General features: G+C 39.3%; 2 protein-coding genes, 1 non-coding gene and 1 pseudogene across 3 annotated transcripts; 3 read left to right on the top strand and 1 right to left on the bottom strand.

Annotated features, from left to right (window-relative positions):
- The first annotated feature begins 2,350 nt into the window (after positions 1-2,350).
- LOC113300760 lies at positions 2,351-2,506 on the top strand. The gene has a single exon (XR_003335914.1). It is a non-coding gene; the product is annotated as a U1 spliceosomal RNA (small nuclear RNA).
- Positions 2,507-6,232: 3,726 nt separating this feature from the next.
- Positions 6,233-10,787, top strand: LOC113300343 (phospho-N-acetylmuramoyl-pentapeptide-transferase homolog). Its single transcript, XM_026549568.1, has 5 exons — positions 6,233-6,385; positions 7,917-8,094; positions 8,209-8,424; positions 9,244-9,441; positions 10,188-10,787. The coding sequence occupies exons 1-3, from the start codon at positions 6,233-6,235 to the stop codon at positions 8,349-8,351; spliced, it is 474 nt and encodes a 157-aa protein (XP_026405353.1). The 3' UTR covers positions 8,352-8,424; positions 9,244-9,441; positions 10,188-10,787.
- A 2,151-nt stretch (positions 10,788-12,938) lies between these two features.
- LOC113300341 lies at positions 12,939-16,336 on the top strand (annotated as a pseudogene).
- A 525-nt stretch (positions 16,337-16,861) lies between these two features.
- Positions 16,862-17,520, bottom strand: LOC113293764. Its single transcript, XM_026542291.1, has 2 exons — positions 17,163-17,520; positions 16,862-17,053 (listed from the first exon to the last, which is right to left on the bottom strand). The coding sequence occupies exons 1-2, from the start codon at positions 17,467-17,469 to the stop codon at positions 17,034-17,036; spliced, it is 327 nt and encodes a 108-aa protein (XP_026398076.1). The 5' UTR covers positions 17,470-17,520; the 3' UTR covers positions 16,862-17,033.
- Positions 17,521-25,215: the final 7,695 nt, after the last annotated feature.

A 25,215-nucleotide genomic window follows, 5' to 3' on the forward strand; every position in this document is an offset into this window, starting at 1 on the left:
TAGGAGGATTACAAGGCCTAAATTAATCGGTAAGAAGGAAGACTACGGCAGCAACTGGCTAAACATCTGGTTAATAAGAAAGAAAGAAGAATATGACAACAATTGGGTTGAATGTTTTTGAGATTTTGATTACTACTTTCGCTTAAATAACTGTTTTTGGTTTCAATTTAATTTGGGTTTGAAATTTTCAAATTCATTTATGTTTGTGTGAATTTGTATAAGAATTAGATCTAAGTAAAATTGCTCTTAATTTTTGTCATATTTGAATTGTGTTGCAGCTGTTGATCTGTTATGGTGTTTGAATTTGACGAACTGAAAAGAGGAGAATGTTGCGGATGTGGTGTGAGTTGATATGAAGCTTGGGGGTGCTACTAATAGGTTGTTGTGCAAGCATGAGGTGTTGCAGGTTATGGAATTGAAATGTTGGTGCTGGTGATTATCATAGGCATGAGTCTGACTTTGAGCAGAGAACACAACTGGAAAGAGTTCTTGCTAGCATTGAAGTCGTGAATTTCGGGATGGATTGAGGTGAAAATGAAGTGATTAGATATTTAGATGCATGTTAGACAGGGAAGGAGTTAAAAGGCCTGAAAATGGTTTAATGAATTTTAAGATGGGTATGGAGGTTTAATTTTTGTAATTTGTGTTTGATCATTTTATAAACTAAGTTAATTAATTTTTAATTTTAGTTCTAATTAAACAAGCCGGGTTAACCCGTGAACCCGCAAGCTTTATCCGTTACGGGCGCGGGTTGAAGAAATGATTACCCGTGAAGAATGCCAACCCGCGGGTTTTGGCCCGTGTTAACCCGTACTCGTGTAACCCGTAACAAGCCAGCCCCGACCCGTCCGTTTGCCAGCTCTAAAGAGAACTGACAACTAAAATGGTCTTTACCTGCACTGTCGAGAAAGGTGGATAGGATTTGCATATGCATTGGATGCTTAAGCTTAATTGTTTCCGCTCCTAACCTTTCTCATGTTACTACATCAAATGGCTTTTTCACTTGTGCATGATGTTACCAGTGCTCATTAGTCATTACCAATTTTACCAGTCTCAAATTGCTCAAATTAGTGTCAGGGATGTAAAAGAATGCACTATAAAATGTGGTGGATCCTTTCATTATTAGGCATCTTCGTGCTTGGGGCAATGAAGAGCCATTAGCCAAGGCGCGTCAATTGCTGGTTGAAAACTATTTCTAGAAGGACTCCCTCTAATCAAGGATAAAGCCCTGTATTACTTGAACAATCTTACATTAATAACAACGCCTAGTATTTTGATCTCAGCTAATTGTAAGTCTTGTCGAAATCCTGGATCTGGAGCCCGTGACCAGTTAAGCTCAATCCAACTGCAGCTAAAAATCTTGAGCAGAATGTTTGCTCCTAGTTGCAAGTAATGATATTTTCTAAAAATCCTTTCACTGAGTAAGATAAAGAAGTAGGTTTGCTCACTTCATGCTACAACACTTGAAAGGGAATGTTAAGTAATTCGAAGAGTTGTGCTAATGCTTTAGCATTGTGAAAGGCATTAATGATTCGGTAACGATTACACCGTTCTCACTGGCAAGTAGTAAATTTTATTTGCTTTTCTAAAGGTCGCTTCCCACTCAGAAAACTCTGACATCCATGCAGAAAGCTGGACTGTTAAAACTTAGGTTTGTAAACTAGTCAATATCAATGTCCTACTAAATCAGCTACTTGAGAAGGACTAAATATTCATGAAACACCGTTAGATCATGTAATTCAAGTCAAGTGTTCTAGCACCAAAATACCAACCTAGCTAGTGTAAACCTATCACCATCTCAACAGAAATCATCTCACACCCAGATTTTGTTTCATGTAGGGGTGCACATACCCTACCCATACCCGCCAACCCTACCCTACCCGCCAGTTTTTTAACCGTATCCTATCCTATCCACTATTCGGCGGGTAGGGTGGCGGGTAAAGATTTTCTTAACCGCCAGTAAACGGGTAGGGTGGCGGGTATAGGCCATATCCTACCCACCCTACCTAGAAGTGCACATACCCTACTCCTACCCGCCAACTCTACCCTACCCGCCAGTTTTTTAACCGTATCCTACCCTATCCATTATTTGGCGGGTAGGGTGGCGGGTAAAGATTTTCTTAACCACCGGTAAACGGGTAGGGTGACGGGTATAGGCCATATCCTACCCACCCTACCCGTTGTGTAGCCCTAGTTTCATGAGACATTCCTATTCGGGACGCAGGAAAGATGATTATACCTCTCTACCCGTGAAAGCAAGGTAATATTAGTCCCACATGACATAGGTCAGGCAAGAGAAAACAGGAAGAAAAAGAAGCTATAAGAGAAGCTCGAAATTCTACTTAAACTCATACTTACCTGGACGGGTCTATGGTTGATCAAGAATGATCATGGCCTAGGCTAGTGACTCCCATTGCACTTTGGGTGGGCGCTCGCCTAAGATCTCGTTAGTGAGAGTCTACGTCATAATTTGTTTCCGAGGGGTAGGCGTACGCGACGGCCCTGCCAATCTTATAAGCCCGAAAATTGCTTAAATTGCATGGGTTGTTTACATTTAGACCCCCATTTTAAACACCTTCTGTGAAATTGGCACAACTAAAGATTTTCTTGGCTGGATCTGATTTTAGAGGACAACAACTCACTAGCGAGACCATATTTAAAGATCATTCATTTAGGAAAGAACATCAGATTTTTCCAAGCGACCTTGCAATGCATTAGGATATGGGCACACACATACAGCAGTGGTTGTTTACCCAATCTGAAGGCCGGCCATTTACTAGGATGCAGCCAACTACACTCTACGATCCACTTCATTATAGTCACAAATTTGTAATAATAGACTGGTTTCCATCCTTTGAACAGCTTCCTAGTAAATGATTTTATTCGAATTCGAATGCCATGTACAAAATGCAAAGATGTTCAAGAAGACGTGACTGATTTTATTCGAATTCGACTTGATCTTTTGACTGGAGTAGTAGTATCTCCTCCAGCTTTCCTAGTCAACTTCTTTCGGAGTTGTGAAGCTGCCTATGAATGGGAATCAGCATTAGAAAATTCGGAAAGATATGACTGCTTCTCCTGCAAAATTGAGGATGCTCCCCACCTGTCATCCGACTTCCTTCTTAATTAATATCATCTTTTGAATTCTTTATAACGAATATGGCGGTTTTTTTTTTCCTCTTAACTGAGAAGTTTCGTGTGTTTGTCACCTTTATCAGTCGGATCATGCAAGCATGTCGGTTCCAGAAATTGACTTGGACTTGTAAAAACAATTGAAGGATTGAATCGATTGATAAAACAATCTTGCGAAAGTAAGAAATTCATGACTCTTCTTTTCCTTGTCGTGTTTCCGTTTCTACTTCGACATGGAATGCATCTGTATAAGAGATGCCAACTCCACTACCACCAATAAGAACATAGCAGAAGACCTTCATGGATAAGAGATATATCCGTCTTAACTCACCAAGTCAAAAAGCCATCTTCAGTAGTCTTGCATTTTCAATCTAAGATATTAATAGCAAACATGGCTCTCTCTTCTCCATCATTTGCAGGGAAAGCTGTGACTCTGAACTCACAATCAGATTTCCCAGCCAATGTTAGATCCATTAGCAATCGTAAGAACTCGATGAGGAAGACATCGACAAAGAATCCTGCTGCTTCTTTAGGAAGTCCTTGGTATGGTCCAGACCGTGTCAAGTACGTTGGCCCCTTCTTTGGCGAGTCTCCTTCAATCCAGATGAAACCAACCTTGACATAGAGCTTGTGGTCTCTACTGAACATGTTTGCTGCACCTAGATATCAAAATGTGATGATATTTTTAAGACTGTCATTTTTTTTCGCAATCAGAGGCGTCTGATATGCTAGAATGAATAAAGTTAAAATACTTTGGTTAGCATATGTACGGCAACCAATGGAGGCATCAAAAAAAATAAACAATCCGCGTGGATTGGAGTATAAAAACCAGGGCAGAACTTGGGTCTCTTCAATGTGGGACAAAAGTGTAGAGTAAAAATAACAACCAAGAGGTAACGAGCTTTTTCTCTTCAAGGTCACATGTTCAATTCCCCAAACTATCATTTACAAAAACAGGAAAAAAACATTTATTTCCTACTTTTCTTTGTAAGTCTCTCTCACACTCTCATCCTTCATAGAGTGAATTTGGGTCGTATTAGTGTAAACAAAATAAAATAAAACGGAAACATGTGTAGAAAATCTGGTAACGATTTGGCCGCAATTGAGCGGAAGCGTCAAACGAAAACTGAAAACATCAAGCGTTCAATGAATATGAAAACAGTAACACTTAGCTTTAATGTTGATATAGATTAACGACCACTTTACTGGATAGATGATTAACTTTAAACAGCAATGAACATGGAAACCGAGAGAAGATGATTAGTTGTTCTTATTATGATCGATGGAGGTTACAAGGGCTTATATAGCATTACAGTTTATCTATCTCTAGAAAGTGTACAACAAGACAATATATGCAATGTATATTCTTACTGCAAGTATCGACATATCTTGAAAACTGCAATAGGATCTGCTTATAACCCAACTGTGTGTAACGAACCCAGAAAGAGGTTCACTTCAGTTATTTCGTCACGCTCAGAATCAAAAGCAAACTGCGAGAACATTCTTTGCAATAACCTTCGCCTTGATCTACTTTCTCACACATCTTCAGAAATGCAATAGGTAACTTCCAACTGTGCGTAACAAATCCAGCAAATTCCAGAACTGCAATAAAAACGGAAAAAATGAGAAGTTTGTATCTTGATAGTAACTTCCAGACCTAGTTTAACTCACTGGATATGCCAGCCGACCAAATACTAATGTGTTATGGATCCAAGTCATGTTTACAGATTTCACACTCACTTTTGAGTAACAGGGTCTCATGGCATACGCATTGTTTCTGCAAGGAGAAGTGCATTTTAGGAAAAAGATGCAAACCATTCTATTCATTTTTTTTACAAATTTCATGCCCAGTTTTGAGTAATGGGGGTTTCATGGCATAGCCTTGTTTCTGCAAGAATAACTGCATTTAAGGGAAAAGATGCAAGCCATTCAATTCATTGGCATTACTATGGTACCTATCAATGGATAAGAAAAACAGCTTACCTCGTATATAACAGAAAAATATGTTAAGCTCATTGTAAACCTCCCCATAGATACTCAGAATGAGCAAACGGCTATAGATGCTACAGTTCACAGAAACAAATTAGCCAAAGAAGAAGCTAATCTCAACTTTCTACAAATCAAATTAGCAAAAAAGCTAATACCTAGTTTTTATAAATCAACCAGTACCTGGGCCATGCATAGAACTCTAGAAGTGCAGTTCATCACATAACTGAAAGGATGCGAGTGAAATGAGCAAATGGCTCTGGGTTGGCTTTAGCCAATTTAGGTGTCCCCAAAAACATTCCAAAATCTTAGAGTTTCATCCCCTGCTGCAGATGCTACTGTACATCTGGACTCTACAATTAACAAAAACAATATTAGCAATGGTTAAGGTAGGGAGAGAATAAACTTACGTTTCTTTAAATCAATCAGTACCTGAGCCATGTATAGAACTCTTGAAGTGTGACCAGTAAGCTCAGCAATCTTAACCATTGATGGATATTTCCAAAGGGTCAAATTGTTTTTTAGTGAATCCATGAGAGCTCAAAAGTTCTCTCTCATTATTGTTCCACAGCAAAGAAAAAATTAACTTCTATTTACGGTGGGTTTGGATGTAGAATTTTAAAGGTGGAATCTCTAGGTCCAGGAGATTTGGTAAAATTACATTTCTCTCCGTACGTTTGGTTGCACAAATTCTTGGACTCACGTTTCGTGCAGGAGTAGGTAAATCCTTCATATGGAATCCTCCCCCTCCCTTAAGATTTGTTGGGAAATTTAAAAAGAGATTTATGCACGAATTTTTTTTAAACTTGAAATCCCATATATATGCAATTCTAAGATTTGAAGGTAACACTAAACGATACAAATACTTTAAAACAAGAAAACTCTGTAAATTTTATTTTAATTGAGTTACCAAACACGTAATGGATTTATATGAACTCCCGAATTTATAATCGGATGGGATTATAAATTCTTGTAAACGGTGAACAAATCCACTAACTTTTGGCCCATAATGTTATTTGAGCCCACCTAGACTTTCAATCCGGCTGCTTCCGTGGCTGGGTGAACTTTATAAAGGAAAATCTCAGGAATTCTAAAAAGAAAATGAACCGAATTTATGGTGTCCTACTTCACAGGGAGAATCGATTTCTCACTTCCAAATGTACCCGCCAAAACGGGTATCCCTAAAGCTAGTAGTCATCAAATACTGCTAGTAGTCATCAAAGTATCCTCTCAAGGGCGAAAGGGTTTCTCTTACATTGAAGCTAAGGTTCGTACAGTAAAACCCTAATTTTACCTTCCTAGGGTTAGTTTATGTGAAATAAAGTTTCAAATTATACTCTCCATTGCTCTGATTTGTGACATTTAGGGTTTTAAAGTTTCCAATTCCAGACGATAATGCAGTAAAATCAATTTTAGTCACCAGAAGAGGGCCTCCTGTGTGATGCTGGTTGCATTATATATCCTAATTTCTTTCACGTAGAGAAAATTATTAGGAGAAAATTTCGGGTTGTCTAGTTGTTGTTTGTATTTTGAAAGCAACATTGACTTGGTGTATTTGTAACACATCACTTCTTCTTAGATTTATGAAATATGAATGCGCATGAGTGTGAATTATAGACATTGGTACCATCATGACTTACATTTACATTCTCTTGCACATATCTACTGGCAGACATGCTCATATGTTTGTGTTTTCCTGTATGCGGCTTTGAGGCCTTTAAATTCAATAATTGGTAAAACGACTACTGTATAGGGATCAGTTTGTTTCACCGTGAAGATAATTTAGTGTTTAGTTAGAATAGTTGTATTAGATGGAACTTTTTGCTTTCTTTACATGTAATGTAAAGGAAATTTGGTAGGTATATTGGGCATAAGGTAAAAGGAATACAACTTTACATACTTTCTACTTATTCTCAAGTCTGGCTTAGCAATGTATTATGAATTCTGTAAATGTGAAAACCTTTATCATCAACAGATGGGATGAGTGGGTAGACAGTGTTGATATTTACTGAAGAGAACAAGAAGCTGCTGGAAGAAACTTAACCTAGAGCAGCAGCGTATGGAAAAGAATCTCAATTCAGGGTGTTTTTCAAACATAAGGACAGAAAATTCTACTCTCATGCGAAACTAATGACCGTATATTAAAATTAGCTTCTGATAAGTAAACACAACCTTCCACCGTTTTCAATTTTAATTGAAAGAAAATGTTCATACAATGAACTTTTCTCCGTTAGCACATGTATTCAAACATGTTAAATTTTTGATACCAAACAGTTGTGCTATTTAAGTTGTCTCCTGCAGTTCAATGTTCATTGTTTCGTATTGAAATTTTCTTAGAAAGGGATTAGTAAAATGTCGTGCTAATGAACTTCTTGTATTGGAGTTTGCCTTGACTAAGTAACAAAATTCCGCAGCTTACGAGTATCAAGCTCAGATAAGATAAGTAGTGTTGTGTTATGAGGATGTGAAAATTGATATTCACCTGATCAGATGTCTTTTAACTTTCTTTAAAATGTTACTGCATCAAGTGTGGACAAGACTCAAGAGTTAATTGGGCAGACTAATGTGCATATTACATGTCATGAACCTATCTCCGAAGAATAGAATGGATATTTGGTTCAGAAACACCATCAGTTAGCTGATGCCATAAACTTAAGAGCAACCTTACCTGTTCTCGATTGTTTTAATCGACTGGATATTGCTGTCAGATTTTTTCGTTCCTTTTTCTTATTGTTGATTGTCAAAACTTATTCATACTTCATCTTGAATTCTTGATGACCCTTTATCACGTAATGTAGGAAAATGCTTGTTCCCCTCCCTTCACCACTGGCCCTTATTTGTATGGGAAACTTTATCAAGTATTGACCTCATACTTCTTTGTTGCTATGGGGAGTGGAGTTAACTTAACAGATGATCTAGGTGGACTTGCTGGAGGGACTGCTGCATTGGCATTAGCGGTCCTTCCAAAATCTCCTGGTTCGTGTTCTCTTCCTTGCAGAAGTTCGTACTGCTATCATGGATTCTCTGACATTTAGGCATTCTAATTCAATGCTTCGTAAGCACTGACATTTGGTTCACACCCTGAAACAGATCTTGCCATTTTTGGAGCATCAATGTCTGGCTCTTGTATTGGTTTCCTTGTGCACAACAGGTATAGGGCATCCATATTTATGGGTGATACAGGGTCCCTGGCCCTAGATGGGGCATTAGCTGCAATGGCAGCCTGTGCATGAATGTTCTTTCCCTTGTTCATTTAATCTGGAGTCTTAGTCATTGAAGCTTCGTCACTCGTCAGTGATAGTGCAAGTAAGCTGCTGCGTTTATCTCTCTTGATTTCTACATATAGATGATACTGGCACTTTCTCTTCCAAATATATCTCTAGAATTAGTTGCACATTGGCAGTTGCTTTATACATGATAGTTACATCATCTGCATCAATCTACACTAACTAGTTCACTGAAAAGATTAAGTTGGATAATAACTGATTTTATTTAGGAGCAACTATTTCTGACACTTACTTTAATGTGTTGTGTTTGTTTTCCTTCCTTTCTTTCTTCTGTTTATTACTCCTTGTCTCCCTCCTTACCTAAATTATTGATCCTTTTCCTTTAGTTTTTCTTCCAAAATAAGAGATAGTTTCCTTTTTATTTGATAATTCCCAAAACAATCCTCTTAATAATCATTTTTTATACGTGATTTTAAATCTTATATGATATATTACCATTAATTGATCAGTGGAAGTGGCACATGGGGTTTATGCTCCTTCATGAATTGGACAAATCGCTGAGCTATGGGCCACCTAGCCTCAGACTGTATTCATCAGATCTCGCACCTACTTAGATCCATTAGATTGTTCACATTTGAAAGTCTAATTGGATCTTATTGTGTTTTTTTGCAATGATGACATGTGGTGCCAGTCTGCTGCAGATACAAATGGTGTATCTTAGAGCCCCTATGATGTATAGTATGAGTGATGTTTTTGTCTTCCACTAAAAAGGAAATTAACAATCATTTGGCAACTTCAATTTTTTCTTCTTTTTATGGCATGTCGTAATTTCTTTGTGACTACTCTGAGTAGAGCTAAGAGATGGAGGGTTATTGACGCTTTGTCATGGAACAAGCAGGTGTCATATTTGAAGAGTACGAGATGATTATACCGAGGAGCTGCTTGTCGGATTTTTAGGATGGCACCTTCTCACCATCACCTTGGGTTATGTGGTTTTAAGGAACCGCTCATTGTCGCAAGCACATATTTGATATCATCATCCTGTGTATATTTGCTGGGTACATTGGTCTTATCTCAGCGTAACAACTAAATCGAGGTATAATATTTTATTGGTGAGCTTCTTCTACTTTCTGTAAATTGCCTATTTCTCGTATTATCCCATTTTGTCTTAGTCTTGATTATGTTACCAATTTTTGATCTTTTGAAAATTTTCTGTGGGAAATAAAATGCATTGTTGGTCTAGAATCAGGAGATAAACCTGCACGCGCCAAAGCAAAGATTACTGCTGTCACGACCTCTTGTACAATAGATTATTCCTGGCAATAAGCATTGAATTTTCAGTTATCCAAGCATCCTAACTTCTAAGAATAGTCTCACACCTTAATTAGGAAACCCTAAACTTGAAAACACTCCTTCCAACTGTCAAACAAGCATCATAACTTCCCCTGCCGCTCGGTTGCTTGGCCTTTTCACATTTTTACTATAGTGGTGATTTATATTTGTCAACCTGAGTGGCTTTTTCAAATCAAAATTTTGAGAACTCCCGTTTGAATTCCTCTGATATGATATTGTTATTTGGGTACTATCATGACTTATGTTTACATTTTATGTTGGTAGACTTACATTTACACCTGCTAGTAAAGTAGACTTTAACTACACTCTCATAGATGTTCAATGAACACCTGCTAGGAATTCAGTAGTATAATTCATATTTTCAGGACGATCCAAGTCATGAAAGATTCTGATGCCCTTCTCTATATAGACAACAAGTGGCGTGTCCCTTTCAATAAACATTTGATTTTTGTTGTTCCTGTGGTTAAAAAGGGTTTTTATTGTTTGCAGACCTTGCCTTCCCTGTGTGTACGAGGGTGTGACGATTTCGTCCAGTTTGGAAAGCAGTGGTGATGAATCTTATGATACTATTACCCTTTCTCAAAGGCTGAAGAGGAAAGGGAAAGGAGAAGGCTAACAATCCAGAATGTTGAATTCTCTGAAAGTCCAGGTCTTTCCAGCGTTGAACATGATGTGTCCTTATATGACTCCAGAAGTGGTGATGGTACCATTACCAGAAGAGGGAGGTGAGGAGAAGGCTATAAACCAGAACACTGAATTCCGAATAAACAATAGCATAGACCGTTTCAAATCCTAGTTCATATCTCCCCAATCAAGACCCATGCAAACCCTGATTCTCATCTTTATTTTCCTTACAATCAAAACCTTTTAAGTAATCTAGTGATGGGTTGACAATGGAGTATTGGTTATGGGATACCTGTGGTGTGGAGGAACCTTCACTCATACAGTGGAAAACACAAAGACGGCTTATGATATTTCCTCCCAAAACTAAGTATTCTTCTCTAAATTGTCTTTTGAGTTTCTTTTACGTCCCATACCAATTCGATGAATACCTGCTAGGAATTCAGTAATTAAATTAGGTTACTTCCACATTTCAGGACTATGGAGGTCCTCTCTAAATTGAAGAAAAATGACTTTTTCAGTTCACTAAGATAGCAGAGAGCTGTTTTGACAAAGTAAAGCACTGTATTGACAGGTAGTCTGCCGGCTGTTCCAAAATGGCACAAACACCCTGAGTATGGACAAGTATACAGGTCAAAATATGGACCTCACTTTGAAATGTGCATATATTCTGTATTGGATGAAAAAAAAGTGTGTTCATGTTACTAATTTGGAATTAAAAAACAGTGTATATACTCTCTACTTAAAAAAATGGGTATTCGTATTTGTGTTTCAGATATTGCCGAGTTTCCTCGATGTGTATACTGTGGTGTTGAACAGAAAGTCTTGGATGAAATTGTACAGAGGGTAAGTAAGAGGACGCACGACAAGAAATGGTTGCGAATGCAGAGGTGCAACAAGAGAGAGAACACTGGCATTGGTACGAAGATATAAGGCTCACAATCAAGGACGAGGGTCAGTTGATAGATGGATGATGAAACAAATGTTCAATGACATACTATAAAGCTCAGCCAACTGCAGAGCATGATATCGATCGAAAAGCAAATTCATAGACTGGCTCCAGTAACGAATTATGGAGCTCAGATTTGGAATTTGTCATCGATTGAAAAACATATCGTACTTGTCAACATATTTTGTCAATCTGTAAGTGCCCCCACCAAAATTATCTTCTGTCCACTTCTTTAACACGTATCTAGCTATTAATAATTGATAACACTTGCTTGAGTGGGAAGTGTAACCAGCAGGAGATAGTCTAGTTAGCCTAAAGCTGAACTCCTTATATTTGAGATTTGAGTCTTTGCTGTAGCATATCATAAATTTACAATCTCTAGAAATTCCACTCATGTCTCTACAGGAGAAAAATTGCTTGTATTTTAAAGGTTTAGATTTGTTTTGATTATTGATTCACGATGCAATGATGATTTTGATGAAATTCCAGCTCATTTCGAGACTTGGTTTGTGGAAGGTCAGGGAATTAAGCCATCCATGATGTTTGAGCATCCAAATTTATTTCTTTCAATTTTTTTGTTTTGTTTTTTTCAGAATTAGGACTTCTGTTATTCGATAGTTTTATGATTAGTTCTTATCAGATTTCGAAAATGCTGATTTCCGAGTGATGATTATCAACCGTGCTAATTCTGAGATTCCTTTTTGGTCTTAATGAACCATATCCTTTTGTTTTCCAGAAGATCTGAGGGAACTAGCTAAGTATTTCTGTTTGGTTCACTAGCATAGAATTTTGTTTGATCTCTGTTTTATTCTGTTGATTTATTACGTTTTTGTTCAAATCAGTTACTACTGAATAAGCCTTTGAGGTGTTTCTCTTTCTTACTGTTTATTTTGAAGAGTTCCTGTCTGTGTGAATGTATTACCCACAGAGCGATATAAACTTGTAGGAGCTGAAGGGAATGGTTTCTCGACTTAAAGTCGAATAGTCGAATTAGCTTCCACCATTTTCATTGATTAGATTTTCTTCCTAGACCTGCAAAAATTAGGAGTTAAGACTACAACCACCGCAATACTTTGTTTTAAGTTCTTCTGATTGTATTTTCTGATTCAACATTATCTAATGATTTTGCTAAGACTTCTTCGTGTCTCTACTCTAGTTAGAAGAAATTTGTTATACTGTTATGGCTTTAGTTCCTCGTCTATATGGAGGAGCTCATTGTTTCCCAAGTCATTCTTTTTCTGCGGTTGGCTGGCTTGTTATCGGTTGATCACTTGCAGGCTTGATTAATTTTTTGATTTGGTTACCGTAATTTTTGTGCTTTGGTTACTGTAAAACTGACACTAGGGGATCTGAGTATATTGGGTAAAGAATTTTTTTTAGGTTTGCCATGAGTCATTATTGTTCTCATCTTTTGTGCATACTTTATGAATTCCATCTTCTATCATTTGTGGGTGGTGTTCAGTGGTTAACAACGTCGATTGATTCAATGAATAGAGACTAGTGTCATAGCGTGTTTATATAATTATATGTATGTTGATTAGATAAGGATAAGTCTGAATGTAACTTGTTACAACAACTGTGCAGGTACCAGAAACAACAGTACATATGGTGTTGTTTGAAACCAACAAAACAGTATTCCCACTAAAAAAGGTAATTGATCATCTGTCTTTTTTTCCTTCAAACCAAGTCATTTTTCATTTTTGATTTTTTTTAAACAAAAAAGATTAATGGACCGATCACATCAACCACTTCCAAATGACTTCTCACATACATCTAATCTAATGAGTCTCATGATAATAAATGCCAGACCCACTTCTCTCCAAAGTGGTTCACTTACTATTCCTGATGTGATTTTAATGTGGAGGTCCAATATTAGCCTAAGTTGAAGTGAATTATTGACTGATGGACCAGTGTTTTCTTCTCTTTATGGGTCAACCAAGTGAAATGATTATTTATTCCTCTAATCTCCTCACCAACTAAAGTAAGTAGAACTGCATGCATGTGGTAGCTAAGACATCACATCATCACTTGAACTGAAATTAAGACTTTTACAAGTCTTTTCTTTTCACACTGTCAGACATGAATTTCCCTTCAGCATCCTCTTTTGTTTTCTTTTCTCAGAATGGCTCTTTGGCCAGCTGCTACCTATGGTACCATCTATATATAGCAGACTTATTGCGATTGCAAAGCTCACTCATGTTACTTTATATACTGCCTGAACTCTGAACAGTATTGAATGCACCTGTTGTCTTGATAAATTTTCTTCTTCATTCTCTGTTAATTCTCATCTGCTTCTCCATCTTCCCAAAATGATTCGTCCCCTTATCTTCTTCTTATTCTTCTACTTGTTTATTATTTCTTCACCAGCAATTTCTTCTTCTGTTTCAGTCACTTACAGTCCCAAAACTCTAGTGAAATCAGGTGATTCAGTTAACATCCAGTGGAGTGGGATAGAATCACCATCAGAATCAGATTGGCTGGGCATATACTCGCCACCGAATTCATCAAACAATAGTTATATCGGTTACGTTTTCTTATCTTCTTGTGAAAAGTGGAAAACTGGGTCTTGTTCAATCAATCTTCCACTGGTGAATCTCCGATCAAAATACGAGTTTCGGATCTTCAGATGGAGAGATGATGATGAGACTGGTAAAAAAGAGGTTGATCCTGATCATAACCCTGTACCAGGAACGAAGCATATGTTGGCGAAATCAGAAGGAGAACTAGGTTTTGAGACTGGGAAAGGACCGGAGCAAATTCATTTGGCATTTACAGACTATGAAGATGAAATGAGGGTTATGTTCATAACTGAAGATGGAAAAGACAATTATGTCAAGTATGGAACAGATGGAGGTGACATGAATAAGGCTGTGAAGACATTAGTCAGCAGGTATGAAAGGGAAGATATGTGTGATGCTCCTGCTAATCATAGTATTGGATGGAGAGATCCTGGTTTTATTCATGATGGAGTGATCAAAAACCTGAAATCACACAAGAGGTATTATTACAAGGTAATTTCTCTGACTCATTTTTTGATTATTCATAAGTTGAATTCTTTCATTCATTTAATACTTTTGAGTTTTCTTCTTCTTCTAGCTATGTATGATTCTCCCTCGCGAGTGAGTGTGAAGGGCATTTGGTTAATTTTGTTTCTACTTGGTTCATTTTTAGATTTGTCTTAGAAATTTCTAGTTTTTTTCTTCTTGTTCTATATGAGATACTCCCTGGTGAGTGCACACACCATCGATGTGCAGGACATTTATATATCTACTAATACTAATTGTTTTATGCCAATCTAAGTATTGTTGTTTGCTTAAAACTAACACATGGGTTTCCTTCGGAAAGTTTTGAGTTCAATTTCGTGCATCGAATTGTAGCAAGTATGTAGGTACCGTAGGGGAGTCTTTTTCAAGTGGTTGCTAAGGAGGCATAATCAGTAGTAGAGTATGAGTTTTTGTTCAGTCGTACATGCGTGCATTTGTGGTCCTTGAACAACCAATTTAGAAGACAACATTTCGAGTTTTTCTTGTTAAGTTAGATGTCACTTGTCGGTGAACCTGTTTACTAGAGGGCTAGACATGTCTGTCCAGATTGATTGCCATTCACATCTTTTTTTTTTTTTTTTATCTTCCAAGGCACTAATATACATTGTTCCTCATAGCAAAGTTTGTGTTTTATTGACTGGTTCTTTCCATGTTTGTCATGATAGGTTGGAAGCGATGCAGGAGGTTGGAGTGCGACTCATAGCTTCATGTCACGTCCTAGGAACTCAGATGAGACATATGCAATTTTATTCGGCGACATGGGTACTGCAACCCCATATTCAACCTTCCACCGTACACAAGATGAAAGTGTATCAACCATGAAATGGATTCTACGTGACATTGAAGCCCTCGGTGACAAGCCAATTTTTATTTCCCATATAGGAGACATTAGCTACGCAAGAGGCTACTCGTGGGTGTGGGACACATTCTTCACTCAAATTGAACCTGTTGCGTCTAAGTTCCCGTACCATGTGTGCATTGGGAACCACGAATATGATTAGCCGTTACAGCCTTGGAAGCCGGACTGGGCAAGGAAAATTTACGATAAGGATGGTGGTGGTGTGTGTGGTGTCCCATATAGCCTAAAGTTTAACATGCCTGGGAATTCTTCATCACCAACTGGAACTCGAGCCCCTGCAACTCGAAACCTTTTCTACTCGTTTGACAGTGGGGTCGTGCATTTTGTGTATTTCTCAACTGAGACTAATTTTCTTCCAGGCGGTGATCAGTATAACTTCATCAAGCGGGATCTCGAGACAGTCAATCGAACGAAAACACCTTTCGTTGTTGTCCAGGGCCACAGACCAATGTATACAACTAGTTACGAGTATAGAGATGCCCCCTTGAGGAGCAGAATGCTTGAACACTACGAACCTCTATTTGTGAAGAATAAGGTGACTCTGGCAATGTGGGGTCACGTCCACAGATACGAGAGGTTCTGCCCGCTGAAGAATTTCACCTGTGGGGAGGAAAACGAAGCTTTACCAGTGCACATTGTGATTGGGATCGGGGGACAAGATTGGCAACCTATATGCCAAGGCCTAATCACACGACAGAGCCAATCTTTCCGCAAGCTGAAAGGTCATTGTTCCGTACAGGTGAATTTGGGTATACACGACTGTTTGCTACAAAGGAAAAGTTAACCCTCATCTTTGTAGGAAACCATGACGGAGAGCCGCATGATATGGTGGAAATTTTGGCTTCAGGAAAAATTTCGAGGGATGAAACCGATGCTTCAAATAAGCTGGAGGTCGAAAATAGTTATTTGTCATGGTTTATATCACATGGCAGAAGAGTAGCTACATCTGGAGGGGCACCGCTGAAGACCGATGATGTATGAGTTTCTGATTGCTTTCTGAATTTAAGTTTCTGTATTGAGGTTTGACATTTGTAAACTTCAACTATTGTTTTGTTTTATGTATATGCAAAGAGAAAATTTATTGAAAAACTTGTCTGACATCATAACTATTTTCTTTTACTGGGCAAGTCCAGCATGAATTTCAGCAACATTGCTTTGGATTGCATCTACCATTTAATCACGATCAGCAATTTGGTTATTCAATTTTCCCTCCTACAATTGCTTATAGCGCTACAGACAAGTTTACATTCTCTTTACCGATCTGGAAAAAAAAAAGAGTTTATTAGTGTTATCTCTTGGAGTAGGAGTAGTGTCTTTGTCCAAGCCTAAGATCCATTTATCTTTCACCACATTAATTTTGTTGCCGTTACTTAGAAGCCGGAACTGTGCTAGTCTTTGACATTGCGCCTACACTACTAGTAGCTTACTTATCCATAGCTGATAATTTGGTAGTCCATTCATCCTAATGAGTCCATTTGTTCTAGGTTATTGAAATGGAAGGATCTTCTCGCACTTTTATTCTCACACGTTGGATGTTTATTTTGTGAATCAATACTAAATAGTATCGGATTTGAAGCTAATATTTTAAGATATGTTCCTGTTATAAAGCTCCACGTAGAAAAAATCAAATTTCGGTGATTGTATTATCATTTCGTTTATCAGTTTTGCTTGTTTTAATTGTAAACCTCCGTTTCACTCATAATTATGCCTTATATTTCTTAGTATCGATTTTCACAAAAAGATACAAAGTACATATTCAAGTGATATTTATTTCACTACCGAAAAAAGCCATGGAGGCATACACACCAAAGTCATATCAACAGCCTAACTTTTATTTTTCATCTGTCTCCCGCCGGCCACTTTCAGACATGAACTTTATAAGCTGCAATAAGAACCATGGCAGTTTAGCATAAACATAACATGAACGTTATTAACTACTGTATACCCTAATTAATTACTGGAAGAGATTGAGTATGAGAGCGAGGGCTTACTTTCAGATTTGCTGGCATGAAGACGAGGAGGAGTGTTACAAACAAAAATAGCATCGTCAAGCTTATCACGGCTAATAGTTTTTTTCATTTGACCCAAGTACTTGTTCAAACATTCATAATCCGTACCTCTAACAGCCTCACAACAGTATCCGGAAGGTGGTATTTTCTTGTATGCGGGTGACAGGTATTTCTCACATTCCTGTAACATATCTCTGACACCCACACATGTATAAACATCATCGCATGTAGCCAATCCGACCAATACAATCAGCATGATCAAACAAAAATGAACCTTGTAAACCGACATTCTTTCTCTCTCAACTGCTTCAACTACTACTGATACCTTTGATTGTTTTAAGATCCCTTCTGAGATATATAAGTCACAGCTACTCCCACACATATAAATACCGGAGTGTTTGGATATGCAGAAATTAAATTTGCAGCGTTAATTGGTTTGAAATCTATAAGATTTTTTTTAACATAAATCCTGGGGGAAAAAAATCTTTGCTGTAGTTATGGTCAATGTACAGGTTAATGTAGTTATGGTTGGTAGGTAAAGAAAGCCATACATTTGATATTATGCTAATTGCTAAACCATAAGCACATATTATTCCATTACCACGTTAACTAATGTATACTAAACAAACAATGTTATGTGGCGGGTTTCATATCCCATATATTATTTTTTTCTGATCCATAAATTTAAAGTTTTATAGATAGGAGGGAAAGGTTAATTTTTTGTTTGCAGCAAACAGTCATGTATCGCCGGTACGGAACAAAGATCTTTCAGGTTTCTGAGTACGTCGGGTGTACAGATGTTTGGTATGAGTCCCAAAATTCGGTTAGCCGATTCACTAACAATTCATTCACCGTATACGTAGTTAGAAACGAAAGACACAGTATAAAAGAAAACCAATGGAAAGAGACGTACTGTGTGGGTAAAATACCCGGTGGCCATGTGTCAGCATCTTAAATGACGAACATCTGATGAGATGGTAAGGTAGGAGCACCAAACCATACTCCAAAAGGTAGTTTTGTATCAGTCGAGGCAACTGCACCAGCGCCACATGAATGACGCGTGTAGATAAAGGCCTAATCCCTCAGACGGTCAAGTCTAAAAAGCAAGACCACATTTAATGAAGGATAAGAACAAGACGTGGGTAGTTCCGCATCGTGAAGGAAGACTCGGCGATCCATACTGCGACCCAGAGGCGATGTAGCAACAGGTTCTCCACAGAAGGCCAATACGATCCAAGGGAGAGCGAGACAACTCGGAGGGAGAACCTAGCAAGCCATCACGAGGGACAGTATGGAAGTCAGCCCGAGGAAGCCAGAACGAGGGAAGAAAGCTCACCAAGCTCGGACGACCACGCCACCACGAGTCTAGTTAGGCTATAAATACCAGCCCATGTACAAGGAGATGGACAACTTATGTAACATTTTTAGATGGTCTTTCTACAGAGAATTCCTGAGAGAGATCTAGATAGAGAGAAAGTGAGGAATCTAGAAGAGATCTGTAACACGTTCAAGGGTAAGACCTTATCATCAATAAGAAATCATCTTCTTCTCCGTGGACGTAGGTCTTCATGGCCGAACCACGTTGTATGCTTGTGTTCATCTTTACTTTTTATGTTATTTAAATCTTGTTCATCTTTGATCTTGTATGTTCAAGTAGTTTTTATTCTTTAATCTTACTTGGGTGTAGTTTTCATAAAATATGCAACTACATTTTGGCGCTAGAAACAGGGAGGTATGAAGATCTAATCTACCTCCCTATCGACAGCTCTACATCGTTTTCATAATCTCTATATGAAAACTGCTTTTTTTTTTCCTGGTAAGTAGATTCCTGTTGAGATGAATGAGTAAAGCTCAGACTCAAAACTGATCTTTACGATCTAAGGAGCCTTGTAGAACATCAAAATCATCAGATCTATAGTATTCAGTCGATTTTCTTTAAGATTTCTTGATATTTTCAAGATTTTTAAGTCTTCCTCAAGTAACTCAAGAGAGTTGCAGATCGGAGTAAAAATGAAGTTTCAAAAACTTCGATGCTCAAACGATCTCCTCCATGAAAGAGTTGGGAAGATTTGCTAGTTAGTAAACTACATAAGGAAGAAATCACCTTATGAGAGTTGAAAAGACAGATTTTTCATGATGATAATCATCAAACTCAATAAAATCCAAGATCTCCTTCTTAAGAAGCCAAATCTAAGTCAAGGGGAAAGATTAACGAGTACATAATCATTCATCAAACTCAAAGTTCGTTTAGAATTGAAAGTCAAAAGGTGATAAGATATATTTCCTACCAACTAACGAAGTTTTCGCCATCATAACTAGCAGAATGGGAAAACGTACTCAATACCCTGATAAGATTCTTTTCCTAAAAAAGGGAGGTGTAATGAGGGAGCTATTTCCTCGAAAAGAGAGGACTGGAAAAACATCTTTCCTTCCGTCATCAATACCTCACTCATGAAAGGAATGTTTTGACATTTTCATATGTCTCCAAAATTTACTGCAAAGTCTTTCTGTACTAACCTGTATAGTCTGAACTATGGCTTAGTAATTGCACATGACCTGCAAACTTAGGGTCCCACTTTTCTAGAGAAAAGAAAAATTAAGTATTATTGCATATGTTTCAGGGAAGGTAATGGTCACGAGATGATCCGCTCGTACGAGCCAAGGTGAAAATGGTGGAGCCCAAACAGAAGGACTCGACGATATAGAGCAAGGAGAAGCCCTGGTCCCAGGCGAGGGACAACCCGATGACCAGTATCGGGAAGGACTTACTGAAAATTCTAGCTCTGAAGGCGAGGGAAACCCCTTCGAGAGAAATGATGACATCCGTCTCACCCAGCCAGGAGGGCCGAACCACTTTCCAAGGCAAGTAACAAACAACGAGGCCAAGAAGAGTAATTCTTATGACCTCGCAGCAATCCTGAAAGCCCAAGAGGCTCGGGATGAGAGAATGATGAATATCGAAAGACGTAACAAAAAGTTAGAACGGAGGAACCGGATGCTAAAGCGTAAAATCAAAAATAAGGTGCCACTTGCTACCATTGACGAAATCCTAGAGGAGAAAATCCCCTTTGAGCAATTACAAGATGATGAATGCATTAGTATCCCTGACACCTCAAACGAGGCGACAAAGGATCGGTTCCCAAGGGGAAGCAAAGGTCAACTTGACCACGAGGATGATCCATCCGAGGGATCGTCTGACGTCGACCCTAAGCGCATAGGAGGGAACAGAACCCAATCGACGAAGTCAAACACAAATGTGAGGCCGAGAACCTCGCAGTCATAAAACCTAAGCGAGGGGAAAGCTCGAGGTCAACTCGCTCCAAAGTTGTTTCATATATTGAACACTCAGACGAGGATTCAGGGCGATCAAGGCATCACCGCCTGAAACCATCTTTCTCGCCCGAGAGGGCCCTAGGAAGAAGAAAGAAATCCGAAACGAGGCGAAACGACGACGAGATCCAAGAACGGGTCGACATGCTCGAGGCAATGTATATAGAAAAAGCAGGAAAACCGGAGAACAAGAAACTAGCAGTAGTCTTGCGAGAAGCAGGGCAATCACCCCTTTCTAAAAACCTACTGAGATTCCCATTTTCAAGGAACTGCTCTCTGCCAACATTTACATCCCCATTCACTGGAACGGGAGACACAATTGAACACTTAAGAACTTATCGCATGACGCTCACCCAATGGGACCATTATGACGTGGTGTTGTGCAAATTCTTTCCTGCCAGCCTAAAAGATGAAGCCCTATTATGGTAAAACAATCTGCCCAAGGGATCAGTTCAGTCATTTGACCAACTATCCGAGATATTTTTAGAGACGTACATCCATAACAGTCGAATCCGCCCCGAAGTTGACGCGCTTTTCCAAATCTCAAGAGGACCAAATGAGTCACTTCGTTCCTTAGTCATACGCGGAGAAAGCTGTGTGCATAGATTAGAAAGGTCCCCGAAGACTATGCAATCTTGGGATTTACAAACAGTCTTATAAAGACGGACCCTCTCTTTGTCCGCATGCATGAGGGCATGCCAAAAAATCTGGGTAAATTAAGAGTAATCCAAGAAGACTACATTTCCTTGGAAGAACTCCAAGACGGAACTTATAATAAAATGGTGAAAGGAACCAACAAAGGATCCAATGTGGTAGAACCACAGAACCTTCCATCCCAAGGAGCAGGGCGATCCAACGGTGGACCTACCCAGTTTGATAAACATCAAACTGGAGGATGGAAGGGGAGAGATCAGACTCAGCAAAAGAAGGGGAAGTTTGTAGACCCTGTCTATACAAAGCTAAACACCCCAATCTCAGAGATCCTCAAGAAGATAGATGGAAAACATACAATCACATATCCATGGAATAGAGGCCAGCACCCAGAACGAACCAAAAATCAGACCGACTTCTGTGAATTCTATCAATTCTATAGCCACACGACGGATTCGTGTATAGACCTGAAGAAGGTATTGCAAGATATGATCAATGAAGGAAAGCTACAGGAATACGATGTACAACCAACAGTTCCACCAACCTCTGGGGCACCCATACATCGTGTGGAGATCCCTCGCGAGGCGCGTTACTTAGGCTGCAACACTATCTCACATTCGGCGATTACCACCAATGGAAGGAAATATTACTGGAAGAATTCACAAACGAAACTTTAAAGGTGATGCAGTTTTTAGCGTGGCTAGAGAGCCACCAATGGAGGAGTGGATGAAAACCCATATAAGATTTTTAGCCTCGGAGGCACCAGAAGGGGGACTAACCACAACGTTCCTCTAGTGGTCACGATGGCCATCGCACTCCCCGAACACGAGGGAGATGGAGCAAAAAACAGAGCACAACCCTGGGCCATTCCCAAAATTCTAGTTGATGGCGGTAGCTATGTGGAAATATTGTTCTATGAAACGTTTAAACAAATGGGCCTCAAAGATGAGTTCCTCATACCCTCTACCTATAACATATTCGGCTTCAATGGGTCATCGACCTGCCCAAGAGGAGAGGTAACATTAGAAGTTCGGGTGGGAAGAATCCTTACCGTAACCACTTTCTGTATGGTAGATGTACTGTCACCGTACACAACCATTGTCGGACGATCCTGGGTCCATGGGATCAAAGGGGTGGCCTTCACATACCACCAAAGACTAAGATTCCCAACACCCGACGGAGTAGCAGAAATCGTTGGAGATTCTGGCGAGGCAAAGTATTGCTACAATATGGATGTGAAAAACGGCGAGAACGAAGTAAATTCCCCAAAGGAAAAGGCAAGGAGATCTAGAAGCATTGATAACCCAGCCGAAGCCCATGATTACATGTCAATAAGTGATGCACCCATACACTTACCTGACACCCCATCCTCGTGCAACACTGTGACCTCGGAGCCGACGGAACGATCCTTATAACAATCACAGGACCTGCCGAAGAGGGAGACACCAGACCTCGTACTCACACTCAGATCGAGGGTAGTCCTCAGAACAACACAACCTACATCGGCACTCAAAACACCTTGAAGAATCCCTTCCACAGCAGCTCACAGAAGTTTGCTGATATAAGTATTGCGCCTACTAGTGCCTTACTATCCTTTTTATACTGTTACTCAGGTTATAACCATCATGTTGGAAAGACCAACATGCCGACGTGCCTTGAGCAACCAAAGACGTCATTCCAGACGACTCCACACTAAACCCCTGGCCGCTCATCAAGGAGGCAACAACGACCCCTAAGCCCAATCAGACTAGGGCTAAACAGCCCGTTCACGGAAACATTTACTTCACAAGCTGGGTTGCATACAAAAGCCCAACCAACACTACAAACTAATGAGAAGCATTAGCAAATTCCTGACATCACTCGACCCATGAAGGTTGATGTTCAGCAAAGTTCATATTTGAGGCTAGGGCTATGAACCCCTACTTGTAAGAAGGTTATGAAACCTCCCTCGAAATGTACTAAGGGTATATACCCTCTTTTGAAATTGATAAAACTACTTCTTTTGTCTATTACTCGTCTATATTTTGAATTTATGTTTCAGGTCAAAAATATTTATTTTCCTATCTTTTTCACATGCATCAAAGACTAGTCATATCATATTTGCATTTATAACATACATATCTAATAGATGAATTCATTATGGCATGGTGCTGGGGACACCCCATTCTACAAAACAATACGGGGAAACACATTCCTCAGTTACCTTCCACCGACTACAGACCCAAGGGAACATCGTCATGATCATGATATTGTACGATACCCTGTTTCAACAGGAGACTCATTCTTGAGAACACGCTCCAACAGATAACTCAAAGAGCAAAAGCTCAACAGCAAGCTCTAAGCAAAATAAACGACGGTTAAACGAAAGTTGCTCAAATCTAAATCCAACACCGTAAGAGATAACATGTCTAATCAAGGAATTGATCACTCCTCGGATATGCTATCCATGGTTGGCTCAAAGATGAACAGCCAAAAACCCTTTCATAGCCAAGACATGATAAATTATCATACAAACCAAAAAAGGGCAGTCACCAAGTAGCAATGTTAATAACAAATTAGCAGCAAAGTTAAGGTGCCTCCCACACACGAGGACTTACCACAAAAAACAATCAAGTCATGCCTCCCACAACTGAGGACTTTCCAACAAAAAACGAAAATGTTTCCAAAAGAAGCAAGTAAACCAACAAACTTATGTCCAAACACAAAGAACCAAACGGAAGAAGCTGGAAGCAAGAAATAAGCAAACTCAAGCCTGCCCATCGCCAGGAGCTCTTTGCTCATCTTATGTATCGTCCTCGACGATGGTAACATTCTGCATGGGCTCGGGCTCGACATCTCGTGGAGGGACAGTTGAGTTACGGTCCCGAAGGACAGCAGCTTTACAAGCTTTTTCATCATAACCTTATACTGCACATGAAGGTTGACTAGGATCTCATCTCTCTCGGCGCGAACAACAGTCAATTCTTCTTCATGGCTGCTTACCAATTAATTAAGATCCTGATCAAGGCTATGCCTAGCTGATCTATCCTCCTCCAGCTACTTTTCCATCTCAGCCCTCTTCCTGCTAGCCTCTGCAAAACAAGAGCGCGGATGGTTAGCTAACAAAACATGCTAAAGCAATACAATGCACAACTTAACGTACGAATGACCTTCGTTCTCATGCAAAACGGTGACTAAGTTTTGCTCTAATCGGGTTTTTTAGGTATCAAGATCAATAAGCCTTGCTTCTGCCGGAGTCACAACCACATCACCATGGGGACAAGATCGCATATGACTATCCAGCTCCTTTTCCAAAGAGATATAATCTCGCTTGAGGCGCCTTAACGTTTCACGGTCCTCCTCAGCTTGCAATACGATAAGTCTGTGATCGCACTGCCAGTTAATAAGCTCATCCTTCTGAGCATGAAGAACTTTGATCTTATCTGAACGCTCCACGGATATCTTGTTAGTCTTGTCCACCAGATGACGTAACTCCACAGTACGCTTCCGATGTGTTTCCACATCTTCCAACAACATCGCCTTCTCCCTCTCTAAGACGTCAGTCTTACACTGATGAGCACTCACATCGACCGTAAGCTCACTACGCTCTCTACCATGCTTACGAAGATCATCCTCTAACTGCTCCTCCATTCTTTTGACCATCACTACCAATACAGGGATTAATTCAGAAGTCTACATCCTACTATGGACATATAATACTAAGCAGAAGGGATAGACAAATACCTTCCAAGTCCTTCTTATCTTGGATAAAGACCAACACTTCATCCTTAGCCAATTGCAAAGCAGTACGCAGCAATTGAGCCTCCTGTTCATCACCCTTGACTCTCCTCCGAGCGGCGCGAGCCTTGGCAAGTATACAAATTCTCAGATTGTTGCCTAAAAGACAGAGCACATAACACCACCAGTCAAGACTGGAGCAAAAAAATAAAATAATAATCAACATACACCAAGGCGCAAAAGTTGTTCACTACATACTGATAATGCCAGCTACTGCTGTGCAGATCTATCCAAGGAAGTCAAGATGCGATCTTGCTCTTCCTCTCTCAGTAGAGCA

This window comes from Papaver somniferum, chromosome 7, assembly GCF_003573695.1.
Source record: "Papaver somniferum cultivar HN1 chromosome 7, ASM357369v1, whole genome shotgun sequence".
Taxonomy (NCBI): domain Eukaryota; kingdom Viridiplantae; phylum Streptophyta; class Magnoliopsida; order Ranunculales; family Papaveraceae; genus Papaver; species Papaver somniferum.